Source organism: Fusarium oxysporum, chromosome XII (assembly GCF_013085055.1).
Source record: "Fusarium oxysporum Fo47 chromosome XII, complete sequence".
In the NCBI taxonomy this organism is placed as follows: Eukaryota; Fungi; Ascomycota; class Sordariomycetes; order Hypocreales; family Nectriaceae; genus Fusarium; species Fusarium oxysporum.
The window spans coordinates 2,115,334-2,130,140 of NC_072851.1; the positions used below are offsets into that span (position 1 = coordinate 2,115,334).

Below are 14,807 nucleotides of genomic sequence, written 5' to 3' on the forward strand. Positions count from 1 at the left end.
TGGCTCTTTTGAAGCAGTTTCAACTAGTTGAAGGTGCTAAGCCCTGAGATGTCTGGCCGATGCCACTGTTGAAGGGGGAATAGCACAGAGTTTGGCGATAGTCAAGGTATGGACTTTATTAACTAACGTCTCACACCGACATGCATGCCAAGTAGGAATAATTAGGTGCACAATGTTGATTCAAACACGGATGTCAGGCCAACAGATAAACTTGATTGTGTGAAGTCATTATTGCCGTGGAAGTTACAACTCAATCTTTCTTTTATGATTTCCCGCTACTTCCACAGATATCCATCCACCGCTCAACCTCGGCTTGGAGCACAGTCATACCACCATCCATGAGCTGCATCAGCGGCTCCTGAGAATGCTCTCTGACATAAGTATTCCAACTCTCCAGGATAAGCTTATTGATGTTTAATTTAATTGCACCGTTTTGGATGCAGCATTGCATGATCTCAGGCGTAAAGTCGTTTGTGCCGTGGAGCGCCATGATCACGCGACCGCTAACCTGAGTGTTGACGCTGGACAGTCGGCCAAAGTCGAGCTGAGGCCCGGCTGGGCCGTAGTCGCCGTGGATGTTACCTATGCTCGGCGCAAGAAGGTCGATTTCGGCAGCTAGAAAGTCTTCGACCTCTCTAGGCGTGGTGAAGAGTGCTTGTGTTAAGCCATCAGTCTCAAGCTTCCCCGTGTAGGCATTGGCTTGGATCGCCTTACTCACCTTCCAGAGATCCCGTGTCCGCAATACCCTCTTCTCCCCCATTGATGCGCCCACTTTCAGCCTCAACAGCGATGCCGTGACCATGGCAAATTCTCGTCAAAACCTTGGTCTTTTCTAAGTTCTCGTCGTGGTCATAATGGCTCATGTCCACCATAATCGAATCAAACGGCAAAGTTGCAGCAATTTCTCGGATCTGCGCTTCGTCCTGCGCATGGTCTAGATGGAGCGACAGCGGTACAGTTGCTGACTTGACTGCTGCTGCTGCTGCCCATGCCAACGTCGGGAGCTGTTTGACGGTTGAGGGGAAGAGTAGAAGAATAAGAGGTGACCTCTTGGCTTCGGCAGCGCGAACTAGCGCTGTCAGGTGCTCGATGTTGTAACTAAACAATGAAATTGCGCATGAGAATAGTCCATTTCAGTCCGAATAAGGGTTGCCCACCAAATCACAGCCAAGACACCATACCTGCCCTCGGCCGCCGAGCGGAGGATTTGCAGGGTGCGGTTCTGCTTCTGAACATCCAGCCAGGAATCCATTTCTGCTGTTTCTCCTTGATCACGGATGAGTGGAAGAATGATTAGGCATTGAAAATCTCCAATTACTTTCTGATATAACACTCACAGGGATCAACACCCTGGGTTTCCGTACTACTTGTCCTCAATGAGTGGTAGCATAAGCCGAGGGTGGGGCTGTCCTCGAGACGAGGGCATCATAACCTCGAAGCGAGGTCGTTTCCTTTCACGCTGCTCACGCTACCTCCTCGCACTCGTATACGGTAACAGAACATCCTATTGGAACTGAATTCGGGATCGTCTCGAAGTTGGTAAATCTGGTCATCAACTACACAACTGCAGAACAATGATTGTGATACAATGTCCAAGTATATCTAAGCTGGCAGCTGGCGATGAATTTCCAGCTCCCGATTCATAACCCCATCTCAATATCACCAAACAACACTTTCCACTCACTGGTACATCATGGCTCCAACACTAGAACTCAACGAGAGGACTGCTGTTGACAAAATTGTCGTCAAGCCCCTCCCCAGCAATAGCAGCACTACCGTTGCTGGCCTCAACCTCGAGAGCCCAGAGAAACACGACAGGGTTTTGAAGGTGTTTAGAGCTTTCATCGCGGACCTTTGCCAGCAGTTCAATGGTGGACACCCTGGGTAAGAGATGGCTCCGGTTTCATGCTGCTCACGGCACTGACTCTTCAGATCCGCTATGGGCATGGCAGCCATTGGCATCGCCCTCTACAAGTACGTCATGAGGTACTCTCCCAACAATTGCGAGTATTTCAACCGTGACCGTTTCGTTCTGTCCAATGGTATGTCAATCTCTACAAACTCATGGCGAGACGCTCTGACCAAGATCAAGGACATGCCTGTCTGTGGCAATATCTATTCATGCACCTTGTCGGTGTCAAGAGCATGACCCTGGAGCAGCTCAAGTCATACCACTCAACAAAGACCGATTCCCTCTGCCCCGGCCATCCAGAGATTGAGAATGAGGGCGTTGAGGTTACCACTGGTCCCCTCGGCCAAGGAGTCGCTAATGCCGTTGGTCTCGCCATGGCAACCAAGAACCTGGGCGCGACATACAACAAGCCAGGGTATGAGCTAGTGAATAACATGACGTGGTGCATGATTGGTGATGCCTGCCTTCAAGAGGGCGTTGGGCTGGAGGCAGTCTCCCTCGCTGGTCATTGGAGGCTTAATAACCTCTGCATTATTTACGACAACAACTCGATTACTTGTGATGGCACGGCGGATGTTGCCAATACTGAGGATATCAATGCAAAGATGGAGGCTACCGGATGGAATGTGCTGGATGTGTTTGACGGAGACTCAGATGTTACCGGTACGTTCGCAAGTGTCCCCTTGAATACGCTTCAACTCATGATAACCAGCCATCGTCAACGCCCTTATCGCGGCCCGATCAAGCGACAAGCCAACCTTTATCAATATCCGCACAACTATCGGCTTCGGATCTGCCGCGGCCGGCAACGCGAAAACGCATGGAGCAGCCCTCGGGGTCGACGACGTGGCCAACATCAAGAAGTCGTTCGGCCTGGACTCCAACGAGCATTTCCACATCCCACAAGATGTCTACGACTTGTTTGCAGATGTCCGTGTCCGCGGCGATGCCTACGAGGCCGAGTGGCTGAAGACTGTTCAGAGGTATAAGAAAGAGGATCCTGTGCTTGGGACGGAATTCGGCCTTCGTGTCGCTGGAAAGATGCCCGACGACTGGACAAAGTGCATCCCCAGCAGTTCAGAGCTTCCAACTGAGCCCACGTCATCGCGAAAGTCTGCAGGTATTCTGACCAATATCCTTGGAGAGAGGATCAAGTCCTTTTTGGTCGGCACCGCGGACCTGACCCCTTCGTGCCATGTGGCCTTCAATAACAAGGTCGACTTCCAATCAGTGAGTTCAGAAGAATAAAGAGTATTGATTGCAATTACTAATGTACGAGTAGCCTAATCTGCGAACCGCTTGCGGTCTCAACGGAAACTACAGTGGCCGCTATATCCACTATGGTATCCGCGAGCACGCCATGTGTGCCATCTCCAATGGCCTTGCTGCATTTAATAAGGGCACCTTTATCCCTATGACAAGTTCATTCTTTATGTTCTACCTCTATGCCGCCCCAGCTGTTCGAATGGCAGCCCTCCAGGGACTCCAGCAGATTCACATCGCTACCCACGATAGCATTGGTACCGGCGAGGATGGGCCAACACATCAGCCGATCGCCCTGCCAGCTCTCTACCGCGCCATGCCAAATACCCTGTATATCCGTCCATGTGACTCTGAGGAGGTGGCAGGTGCTTTCATAGCTGCTATCCAGGCCACCGAGACGCCAACCATCATCTCTCTGTCCCGACAGAACCTGACACAGTTCCCGCAGCACTCTTCGCGTGAGGGCGTGAGCGTGGGTGCATACGTCTTTGTCGAGGCTGACGATGACGACTTTGACGTGACGCTAATTGGAGTCGGTTCCGAGATGGGCCTGACGATGCAGGCCAAGGATGTGCTTCTCAAGGAGCACGGCATCAAGTCAAGAGTGGTTTCATTTCCCTGCCCTAGACTCTTCGAGCAGCAATCGCGACAGTACAAGCAGTCAGTGCTAAAGCCGCGCTCCGGAAAGGCTACCGTCGTCATCGAGGCATATGCCGCGAATGGATGGGAGCGGTACGCTGATGCATCGATATCTATGAGGCGATTCGGAAAGAGCCTTCCATCCAAGGCGACATACGAGTATTTCGGATTCCAACCTCATAATGTTGCAACTAAGATCAGGGGTCTGGTAGAGGAGGTCAAAAGAGATGGTATTGAGATACTGAGGGGTGATTTTAGAGATCTCAATGGCAGCTTGGGAGTTGGATTTGAGCATTGAGAGTTGGTCAGTATTGATTGTTATCCTGCTTAATTGCTTCGCCTGTATATCAACTTAAGGGCAAAGATATCGAAGTGCTTTTAAGTCTTTCATTTGGCTCTGGCGGCAGTGAAGCCCGTTTTTCCTTGCCCGATTGGGCTAAACGGTGATGATGTAAGAGAGTGACAAGGAAATGTGTTATGATTAATTTTGTAAGAGGGAGAGGCTCTTAGCCAGGCAAGATCTAATCATAACTGTATTCACAAAGCAGTGAAACTCGGGTTAGAGGTTAGACCAGGGCCTCGATTGTTCATTTCTTTATCATCATCCCATGCTAAATACTGTTCCCATCCAGTAAGATTGGTTTAGTGGAGAAATGCGGGGGAAATTCAACGCTATACCTAGCTCGTTTTAAAGCCGTATAAATAAATGGAGCTGATACCCTCGAGACGAGACCCAGACAGTTTGCCATAATCCATCCTTCATCAATGGACACCAACAACACCCCCAGACGATTTCGCCGCAATCGACCGTCTCGGGCTCGCGGTTTGAGAACCTCGACGGGCTGGTAGGTATTCACTTACTTACTCCCACTCGACTGGCTAAGGCTAGCCTTGAAACCGCTGACACTACCCTACAGTCTCACCTGTAGAAGAAGACGCGTCAAGTGTGACGAAGGCAAGCCCAGATGTGTCCAGTGTTCCAAGTCTGATCGAGACTGCCGTTATGCTCAGCAGCTGAGTGTCCTAGTACAAGCAGATCAGGACATCTCCGAAGCAGCCAAGTTGCGCCAGGATGCAGTCCCTGAGGCATCTTGCAGCGGGAACAGCAGTACCGGCGGCCTAAGCGTTGTTCAAGAGACCGGCGATGCTGACAATAATCAACCCAGCATCGAGGAAACGGCCAGCTACCAGGATAACTTCCAAGTTCTTGTTGAACCTTCTGTTACATTCCAGCTCCACGACTCCATCGACATATCCCAGGATGACCAGTCAGAGACAAGTAATGATGGACGTTTGCCCAACGTAGACTTTGATTTCGCTGCGTCTCCGTTAGCCAGGAGCCAAGTTTCGCTGCTCAACATCTCGCCCTTCGAATGGTATGACCTGCTAGCGCAGGATGCCATCTCCCAGATCCAACGATTAAACGATGCCTCGAATGGCGAACCACGATGGAACTTTGATGAGAGCACACTCTCTCGACGGCAGTCACCTGCCCCGAGATCTATCGATACCGACTCCCACGCACAAGACCGTCACGTTAATGGTCTTGGAGTGTCCTTAGTGGATCACGAATCGGCCAACAAACCATGGAACACCACTGAGAGCATCGAGCTCTCGCCAGCCGACCTTGGCTTCTTTCGTTACTACACTGAAATCGTTGGACCGATTCTCGATCTGTTTGATCGAGAGCGTCATTTTACCAATGTCGTACCTCACCTCGCGCTGCGCAACTCAGGACTGTTGAAGGCGATACTTGCAGTCGCAGCCAAACACATGTCTCTTGGCGTCAAAATCAGGCAGGCACAGAGCCATGGCGGAAACTCGAGCGAGAGCAACTCATCGTCACCGGAGACAACAACAGGCGGTGGCCAACCCCCGGAACACAGTCAAATACCTGCGCACATGGCCACCCAGTACTACTACGAGACCCTCCAGTATCTTTCGCAGACTCTTCTCTATCCTTCTTATGCAGAATCCCACGAGATTCTGGCCACGGCCATAATGATCAGCACATATGAAATGTTTGACGCTGGCGGCACCTCGACGAGCGGCAACTGGGAACGCCACCTACGAGGTGCTTTCTGGATACAACGTTCCCAAGACAACGATGGCGAGTCCATCGACGGATTGAGGCGAGCTGTGTGGTGGGCGTGGCTTAGACAGGATATCTGGGCAGCGTTCCGGGCAGGGAGGCCGACTCTTACTATCTGGCGCCCCAAGAAGAGACTCGAGGATCTCGATTCTGACGAGCTCGCCACGAGGATGGTCTACATATGTGCCAAGTGCGTCGAGTTTGCCGCTCTGGACAAGACCTCACCTAGTCAAGATATACAACAGAAGATTGAGCATGGGAACAGACTTCTTCAAGCCCTCGAAAATTGGTATCGTATCCTTCCTTGCTCGTATAAGCCAGTCATGGTCACACCGGAACAGGACACCATGAGCCGGGCACCCTCAACCTCCAAGTCTCAGACAAGGTTCCGATCCGTATGGTTCCACCCGCCGAACCACGCCGGCGCCATGCAGATGTATCACTTTTGCAAGGCCATCGTACTGCTGAACCAGCCCTCAACCGGTGGCCTCAACGCGTACCGTCAGCGTCAAAAAGGCCTCAACGAAAGCCTCCATATGGTTTGCAGCATTGCAAACGCCTGCCAAAGGAGCGAGCCTGCAATGGCCTTTCTCAATGTCCAGGCCATATTTGCTGGTAAGCGGCAACTTCCTTTGATGAATCGTTGACTAACCAGCCCAGTCGGCCAGTGCGTTCAGATGCCAGAGAAGCAGGCGGAACTCCTTGATACTTTGGACAGGATGTTGGAGATTAGCAAGTTTCCCGCTACGGGGCTCGTAGCAGATCTTAAGCGCGTATGGCAAGAATAAGATGCTACTTCGCGACTACTGCAAAGCTGACTTGAAGCTTTTCTTGTCCAGGTTGGATGTATCTTGACTTTTAGCTAATCCAATGACTTGGTCATCGCCGATCGACCAAGCCCTTCACGTTCAAACAGAGTAGACGACGAATCTGGTTAAACTGGGGAAAATGCGTTCATCTCACGCTTCTATTGTTACCGTGCATAGAAATAGATACATCACCAAAACGTGCTTGTAACCTTTTACCAAGCCCCGACAATGCCAGCAACCGGGATATCAATGCCGGTCGTATATGAAGCCCCATCAGAGAGTAAGTATACATATGCACCCCCGAGCTCTTTCGGATCAGCCAGCCTCGGCATACCACCATAATACTGCATTTTGAGATCCCAATCAGGCGCCTGGTCTACAAAGTATGTCATAGCCGTCTTAACGAAGCCGGGTGAGATAGAGTTAACACGGATACCGTGCTTAGCCCACTCCATGGCCAGCGTATGTGCCATATTCCGCACAGCACCCTTGGTGGCTCCGTAGGGGGCCGAGGGTGCTGCGCGGTTGGGACGGTACGAGGTCATGGACGCAGTGAAGACGATGGAGCCCTTGATGCCCAATTCTATGAACCGCCGTGCGACAGTCGTAGCACAGAAGTATGCACCAAACACATTAAGGTTAAACAGCTTGTCTAGCTGGGCGCGGTCAAAGTCGAGCGCCGGCTGATGCTTCGTCATGCCGGCGTTGGCGACGAGGCCGTGGATGGCGCCCCGCTTGGAGATGATAGCATCAATAGCTGATGTAATGCTCTCCTCAGACGTGACATCGCAGTGGATATAACAGAGTCGCTTCGGGTTCGCGGCCTGCAAGGCGAGAAACTCGTCGCCGGGCTCGAAAAGGTCCAGGCTAAAGACGGCGGCAGCGTCGTTGGCTAGACAGACCTCTGCGATGCCTAGACCAATGCCCCTGTTGGCGCCGGTGATGGCGATGACCTTATCCTTCAATGTGACTCTCCAGTGGTGGTCAGGGCCTGGCTGGGTGCTCAGAAATGTCGGTGAGGTCTCGGCAGCTGCGTCTGGTATTGATGCTGGTGCTGCAGCGGTGTCGCCGTTGGCAGGGACGGCGGTAGGGCTATCGAGCGCGCTGGGAGACATAGTAAAGATTGTGTTTATGTGTAGGTAGTTTGTTCAAGACTCGTACAATTGGCTTCAACTAGGGGGAAGTAGTCTGTATTTTACGAGTAGTAGGACGGTCTCTGATGCTTGATAGAACTCGGTCAAGTAGACAGAATGCTACGCGTCTTGTTCTTATGCCCAGAATAGAATGGCAATCTTGCCACAGGAACGATGAATTGGCCAAGCGTCCCGATGGAGATAGGCTCAAAACACTCAAAACGCGAGGTCACCGAGACGAGCTAAGGTTACAATCGTTACGTGGGCTTGGCATGTATGACCCTCGTAACGAGGCCATCCATGCTCGCTTCGAGGCCGCGTTCGCCTCGACGCCATGCATCCCTGATCTCCATCACTTCCGTTAGTGAGATTAGACTACTCCATACCCCATGGGGAATTAGTCACCCGTCCCCGCATAGTCGATGGCCCCTCTCAACGGCCATGTCCGTTGTTGAGGTCAAAAACAACTTTTGTTCTGTGGAGTGTTCTATAAGTCTGCTAGATGCCACGACGACTCTCATTGTGATCCAATGCAATCAATCACTCATCTACTCGACAACCAATTGATCGAAAAGCATTTGATTGCGCCATCTTAGTTCCCACAACGTTCAAATCCGGTAACATGGCGGCATACAAAACTAGTACCGAGGCTGTCGACCAGAAGGACTCTCTCGAAGGCCCCGGTCGAGTCGCCGAGCATGTCGAAATAACCCAAACCATCAGCTGGACCGCGGAAGAGGAAAAGAAGCTCGTCCGTAAGATCGACCTGTTTCTCTTGCCGAATATTTGGCTCATGTACTTGCTCTCTTACATGGACCGAACTAAGTGAGTCAGCCCCATTTAGCGATACGAGTGGCTCTAAGCATGTTGCAGCATCGGAAACGCAAAGATCGCCGGCATGGCAGATGATCTTGAACTCACCTCGTCCCAGTACAGCATTATTCTCGTCGTCTTCTTCGGTAACCGAGTTCTCTCACACTCATCATTCCAAAGGCAATCAGCTAACAACCTCAGTTGGTTATGTCATCTTTGAACCGCCGTCCAACATGATCCTGGTTCGAACTCGCCCGTCGCTATACCTTCCTGCCATCATGATTGTCTGGGGCGTGCTCACATGCATCATGTCCGTCGTCCAGAGCTACCATCATCTCATCATCCTCCGAGTCTTTGTCGGGGTCATGGAATCAGGTTTCGCCCCAGGCATCCTCCTCATCTTTTCGTCCTGGTATAAGCGAACCGAGCAGTCAAAGCGATTTGCCGTCTTCATGTCCGCTGCCATCCTATCCGGGGCCTTTGGTGGTCTTCTTGCAGGCGCAATTACCGGTGGCCTCGAGGGCGCCCATGGGATTCGGGGGTGGCGCTGGCTTTTCATCGTCGAGGGGGTGGCCACCATTGGTTGGGCTATCATTGCCGCGTTTCTGCTTCTTGACTTTCCGGCCAATACCAGGCATCTTACAGACCGTGAACGAGCTATCGCCATTGCCAGACTTCAGGAGGATAGTGTTACCGTAAGGGGCCAGGGAGAAAAGGTCGGCAAGATGCAGTCGCTTATCCTCGCGTTGCGAGACTGGCGGACCTGGGGTTTCATCTTTGGCTACATGGTAGGCTTTTCCAGTGATAATGCCTTGGCCATTGACACCTGCTGACTCTATTCAGGTCATTGTCGGTTCCTCGACCCTTTCCTACTTTTACCCGACCTTAGTCCACGGCCTTGGCTACAGCAGCACTGTTCAAGCGCAGTACATGACGGTAAGAAGACATTGAAGGGCCGAGGCAAGGTTACAGATAAGCTAACCAGCCTTGAACTAGGTTCCCATTTACGCCGTTGCATTCGTGTGCACCGCCGTTAGCGGCTACTTCGCTGACAGGATCTCAAATTACCGCGGTCTCATCATCGCCGGATGGCTCAGCTTCTCAATGATAACATCTATTGCAGTTTGTGTCGTCTACAATTTCACCGCCCGGTATGCGCTACTTGTTCTTATGGCTGCAGGACTCTGGGCATCCAATGCCATATCCCTGAGCTTTGCGGCCTCAACGTTCGGGTCTATGGACGCCGAGGTTCGAGCTGTCGCGCTAGCGCTTATGAATGCTCTAGGTAACCTTGCGCAAATCTACGGCGCGTACTTGTTCCCCTCTGATGATGCACCAAAGTATCTTATGGGCTTTGGTGTTATTTCTGGTATGTTGGGCTTTGGTGTTTGCGTTTACATTGTTATGCATATTCTTGTTCGACGGTTGAACCCATGAGTGTAGAATAAGGCGTAATATTGCTTTGAACAGCTATATAGGAGCCCGTGGTACTATATATAGTAAAACAGGCAACTACAGCCAAAAACTTATAACTAATATAAAGAAGCAATCAGTTTTACCCTTAATGTTAAATAAAACTTCACCGGCAAATCAGCATGCCTTGTCGCTTCGGTGTTCGGTCCGTTTCACAGTACCTGTTCCCTGTCAGATAACCAACTCGATTCGGGGATATGACCAAAATGCTCTTATACAACGGGCGACTATCTCTAGGCGCCTGGAGTTAGTGGCCATATACTGAAGATTATGTCGATCCCTGAATACCACTCAGCGTGTAGGGAGGAAGCCCCTTGGGCAGAAAAATAAACGATCCTGGCTGACACCAAAATTTGCTGGCGATTAACCCATCTAGGGGTAAGTTTTTGCTCCCCCCCCCCCCGCGGAAACCTCACCACGAATGCAAGTCAAGTAACTGGGGTCTTAATTCGCCAACGGCAATATCCCCTCTATGACCGGCCCATGGCGTTTTGTTGGGTCCACTGAGGCTCTCTTCCTGGTTGGCATTTGCGTTACCCTCTGTTGTCTCCAGCTTTTTCTGTGCTACAAGAAAACAAGGACAGTAACTCTAATGACGGATTATAATTGTGCTCTGGTGTTTTGTCCATGAAGCCTCGTGTATTCCTGTAGGACGGAGGCGCCCAAGTGCTTTGTGAGGATGTTTTGCACGGTGGCTGTTGTGGTTTGTCAAATTATGCCAGGTTCGAAGGGTAAGGGAAACGTAGCAGCGAGCATCATTACTTAGCTGAAGTAAAATTTGCAGATATGAGCCATTATGCCTCCGCCGTGTTTCCCGATAGATAACTCCTCATTATCATCGCCGTCTCAACTTGTCACCCTCAGTTCTAGACCTCCTGCGAATGCCAGAGTCATCTCTTTTGCCCTCGTCGCTCCTCGCTACCTATATTACACACCGTGAACCCTTTCCTGGTAGAACTACGTCTACATTCGGATAATGAAAAGTTCCTTTCCTGGCCATACGAAGAACGATGGAGATGCCTCCATCCAGTTCCTTAAAAGCCAAGACTATGTACTACATACACGTCTACTTCGAGTCAAGATTATCAACCAAGACTTATAGAAAACAACTGCCCAAGCGAGGAAACATCAGACCGACCAAGAACCTATCTCCTTCACCACTACACTAATTTGAATTCAATCTCAATGGTTGATACTCTGTAGGAGAGTCTTAAGTGCGGACATTGGCTTCCCTTCAGCAACTCCCTGCGAGATACAGCGTTCAATGTGCATGCGATCCTGCTCCACAACCTTTCCTCCGTGACTGAAATTGGTTGAAAGCTTGGAAATCGAGAGGGCGAAGCTTCTCCTCGAGGTAGGCAAACATCTGGACAAAAGTACTCTCAAACGTAGCCTGAGCCGTCTGAGTCCCTGCCTCTCCGCATACATCAAGCATCTAGACCTCCTTTGCTGCCGCTGTCGTCAACTTCCACACTTCTGACTCAGTATCAATATCCTTGATTTTGGGCCAACCCAGAAGCTCTAGCCCAATGAAGACTGCAAACAGGGGAAATATGTTCAGAGCACACTGTGTCGGCGACCATATAACGCAATTGGAGACTCCACAAGCATTGTAAAGCTTGGAAAAGCTGCTCGAAATTGAGGGAATGTAATCTTCCAGGATGAAGCCGTTTCCCATGCTATCCACATATGCCACATCGGCTTTCTTCACCAGATCAGAATCAGCCGAGGGATGGACACGGAGGTTTGCGGTCTTGCCCGGGTATGCTACAATGCCCAAGCCAGCGCTGGTAACTTGATTGTCGGGTAGACCAGATTTCTCCAAAATCCAGTCTCTGGCGCCCAAGAAAACACTGCCAATAATGACTTTGGTAGTTTTATTGCGGGCTGCCTGCCCGAATATCTTGACAAGTTCTTCCCCTTCCTCGCTTTGCACGGACTTCGCGTCAATCGTGATGAGTATGTAATCATAGCTCAAGGAGAGTATCGAGGATGGGTCCGTAAAATGAGAGTAGTTCTTGAATTCGTGGAGTTCTTGTTTGTCGAGCCAGTACAGGAACTGAGGCTGCTTGAGCTCCTCGGCGCGCTTTGGGCGAACAAAGTATGTGACCTAGGCGCCTGCAAGGCTCAAGTGGTAGCCCGTGACGAGCCCCATTGAGCCAGCACCCACTATGAGGACGGTGGGGTTGTGCGGAGAAGTCATCTTGGAAGCAGGATATATGAGACCGAGACAATGAAAGATAACTGATAAACGTGATCGCAGGGAAGAAAATATATATAGGCACTAGTATACTTTACAGCAAGCTTGCTAGGGTTTAGGCTGATGGACACGGCCGATTTGGATCGGCTTGGTCGTGTCAATTGCGGACTTTAAGCCCCTGGTTGCGGAATTTAAGACCTCAGCTGCGGAATTACTCTAATACGCGTATTATTAATATCGAAACTGAATTCACTATCTTACCAAGGCCATACGCGTATTAATAATTGTTTTAAAGAGTTGAATCATTAAGCACCTATACTAAAGTAAGGAGAGCCTAGATAGAACAGCAATATCCTTGAGCTCCACTATAAGGCTATTTACAGTGAATCCTCTCTTGTCGTTGCATCCTCCAATAGCGCTTGACCAGCTGTATTCGAGAGAACTTATTATTAGTATGACTAGTGAGGCTATCTGGATGTCTTGAGAGACTCATCAAGTTCATTGCCCTTGACCAAACTCAGCTGAGGCACTAGATTCTTACTGCCCGGTTCCTCAGGGAGCTTGTTCTTTCCATCCTCAACGCTATCAATAACAGGATGTCGTCGAGCGCGTTTATAAGCATTAAACCAAGAACCCTTGAACAGATAATCAATTTCCTCCACGCTCAGGCCTGAGATCTCTGGAACCATAAAGAAAACATATATCAACGCGAGAAAGCACCAACCAGCAAAGAAGAGGAACGCTCCCCAGTTATCAGTTGTCTTGAGAAGCGAGGGAATGCTATATTTGACAGCGTAAATGAAGAGCCAGTGGAAGGTTTGGCTGACAGCGCCACCGAATGAACGAAGACGGTTAGGCCAGAGCTCTCCTCCAAAGATGTAGGGCAGAACAAAAAGACCTATAATACGCGGTCAGTCCCTATTATCTTGCAAGACTGTGATTGGGAGACCTACCAACAGCATATCCAAAAGCGTGGAAGAAAACAGCAGCGATAGCCGCTTGAGATGCAGAGGAGGATACAGGACCTTCTTGATGGTACTTGATAAATACTCCGATGTAGACGTGCGAAATAAGCTGAAGTGTTATACCGATAAATAGAGATCGGCGTCGTCCGAGAGCATCGATAAAGAAGAAAGATGCGATAAGGCTGAAGATGAACTTGGAGAAGCCGTACATGCCGCTCAAGAACATACTCTCGGATGTGCCTCCTCCTATGCCCATGATACTCATGATAGGGATAAAATACGACGTGACTGAATTGGCACCTGAGAGTTGAGCCAGGGCATAGGAAAGCAGAGCTTGTTGGAGGCGGCGTAGATTAGAAGGGACAGTGAATGTCTCTTTAACTATTCCTGTGAAGCTGGATCCGATACCAGTAACTGAGTCCTCAATATCCTTAATCTCCTTTTCTAGGCGAGGGTGGTCTGCTGGAAGACGTCGTAGGTCCACCAGCACGGCGGCAGCTTCTTCTCGCTTACCAACCATCATGAGCCATCGGGGAGATTCACTAACAAAGAAGCTAGCAACAATAGCCAAAGCCATAAAAATAGCCGGTGAGAACCAGACTATCTGGTACTGCAGCTTGCTGGAGGACATGTGCAAGAATATTCCGTATACGCAGAAGATCGAGGTGAATAAGGCGGTCCCCATTACAACTGTATACCAAGCTGTAAGCAGGCCCCGGATCTCGCTCGGTGCGAGTTCGACGATTGACATTGGTCCAGTGACGCTGAGGGAGCCGATTCCAATGCCGGATATAATTCGTGCCGTATACAAGGCAGGCCAGCTGGGTGAAAGAGTCGCGATGAGTTGGCCGATGATCCAGATAGCTGAGTACAAACGAAACGACCAGCGACGGCCAATGCGATCATTGATAAAGAAGGATAACGCAGCACCAACGGCATATCCAATGTAAATAATCGAGATGAAGTCTTGAATATCATCGGCCTTGGCCCCTGATTCGATGTTAAATTGCTTCTGGAAGCCTGGCAGCGATGGAACGACAGAAGAAGATCCCTGGTCCCAGGCTTGATAGCGTCAGTCTCATAACCCTAGAAGAAACAATATATGACGGCGAAACTTACTTGTTGGAAGACCAGCCAGGGCATAGACTGCACATGAGAAGAGCAGAGATCGATTGACGATTAGACCCCGCGGAGTTGCTTTTATGGTTCGAGCATACTTGGCGAGAACTGACTCGGTGAAGATCTTTGTGATGGCCATGTCTTGTGACGTATGAATGCAATGCTTATAAGGTGCTTGAAGGAAACGGGATGAACATGCGGGGGAACATGAACTTCTATTATAGCCTGATACTCTGTACTGTTATCTTAGCCATGTCAAGCAATAAGTTTGTGTGGGTTTGTATGATAGTCTAATTGGAAGGGGTCCGTTAACGGCTAGACTACCCTATGCTACCGAGGAAGACCCGGAAGAATACGAGCGCCAATCGGAAGCGGCTAAAATAGCTCGA

The 14,807-nt window shown here is 50.2% G+C and overlaps 6 protein-coding genes across 6 annotated transcripts; 2 read left to right on the forward strand and 4 right to left on the reverse strand.

Moving 5' to 3' along the window:
- Positions 1-262: 262 nt before the first annotated feature.
- FOBCDRAFT_150682 (ketose-bisphosphate aldolase) lies at positions 263-1,252 on the reverse strand (the record flags this gene model as incomplete). Its single annotated transcript, XM_054707924.1, has 3 exons — positions 263-654; positions 719-1,098; positions 1,182-1,252. The coding sequence occupies 3 exons, from the start codon at positions 1,250-1,252 to the stop codon at positions 263-265; spliced, it is 843 nt and encodes a 280-aa protein (XP_054563899.1).
- Positions 1,253-1,693: 441 nt separating this feature from the next.
- Positions 1,694-6,820, forward strand: FOBCDRAFT_254766 (Transketolase, thiamine diphosphate binding domain-containing protein; the record flags this gene model as incomplete). The annotated part of the gene is made up of 7 exons (XM_031194132.3): positions 1,694-1,884; positions 1,933-2,042; positions 2,093-2,575; positions 2,625-3,142; positions 3,195-3,907; positions 4,744-6,521; positions 6,567-6,820. The coding sequence occupies 7 exons, from the start codon at positions 1,694-1,696 to the stop codon at positions 6,692-6,694; spliced, it is 3,921 nt and encodes a 1,306-aa protein (XP_031030753.3). The 3' UTR covers positions 6,695-6,820.
- Positions 6,821-6,927: 107 nt separating this feature from the next.
- Positions 6,928-7,830, reverse strand: FOBCDRAFT_209717 (uncharacterized protein; the record flags this gene model as incomplete). The annotated part of the gene is made up of 1 exon (XM_031194134.2): positions 6,928-7,830. One exon carries the CDS (start codon positions 7,828-7,830, stop codon positions 6,928-6,930), a length of 903 nt encoding a protein of 300 aa, XP_031030755.2.
- A 640-nt stretch (positions 7,831-8,470) lies between these two features.
- On the forward strand, positions 8,471-10,098 carry FOBCDRAFT_150605 (major facilitator superfamily domain-containing protein; the record flags this gene model as incomplete). Its single annotated transcript, XM_031194135.2, has 5 exons — positions 8,471-8,673; positions 8,722-8,807; positions 8,863-9,449; positions 9,505-9,597; positions 9,658-10,098. The coding sequence occupies 5 exons, from the start codon at positions 8,471-8,473 to the stop codon at positions 10,096-10,098; spliced, it is 1,410 nt and encodes a 469-aa protein (XP_031030756.2).
- A 1,297-nt stretch (positions 10,099-11,395) lies between these two features.
- On the reverse strand, positions 11,396-12,337 carry FOBCDRAFT_246253 (uncharacterized protein; the record flags this gene model as incomplete). The annotated part of the gene is made up of 3 exons (XM_059610749.1): positions 11,396-11,569; positions 11,609-12,244; positions 12,281-12,337. The coding sequence occupies 3 exons, from the start codon at positions 12,335-12,337 to the stop codon at positions 11,396-11,398; spliced, it is 867 nt and encodes a 288-aa protein (XP_059466457.1).
- Positions 12,338-12,801: 464 nt separating this feature from the next.
- Positions 12,802-14,557, reverse strand: FOBCDRAFT_193871 (general substrate transporter; the record flags this gene model as incomplete). The annotated part of the gene is made up of 3 exons (XM_031194137.2): positions 12,802-13,232; positions 13,288-14,361; positions 14,419-14,557. The coding sequence occupies 3 exons, from the start codon at positions 14,555-14,557 to the stop codon at positions 12,802-12,804; spliced, it is 1,644 nt and encodes a 547-aa protein (XP_031030758.2).
- Between the last annotated feature and the right edge of the window lie 250 nt (positions 14,558-14,807).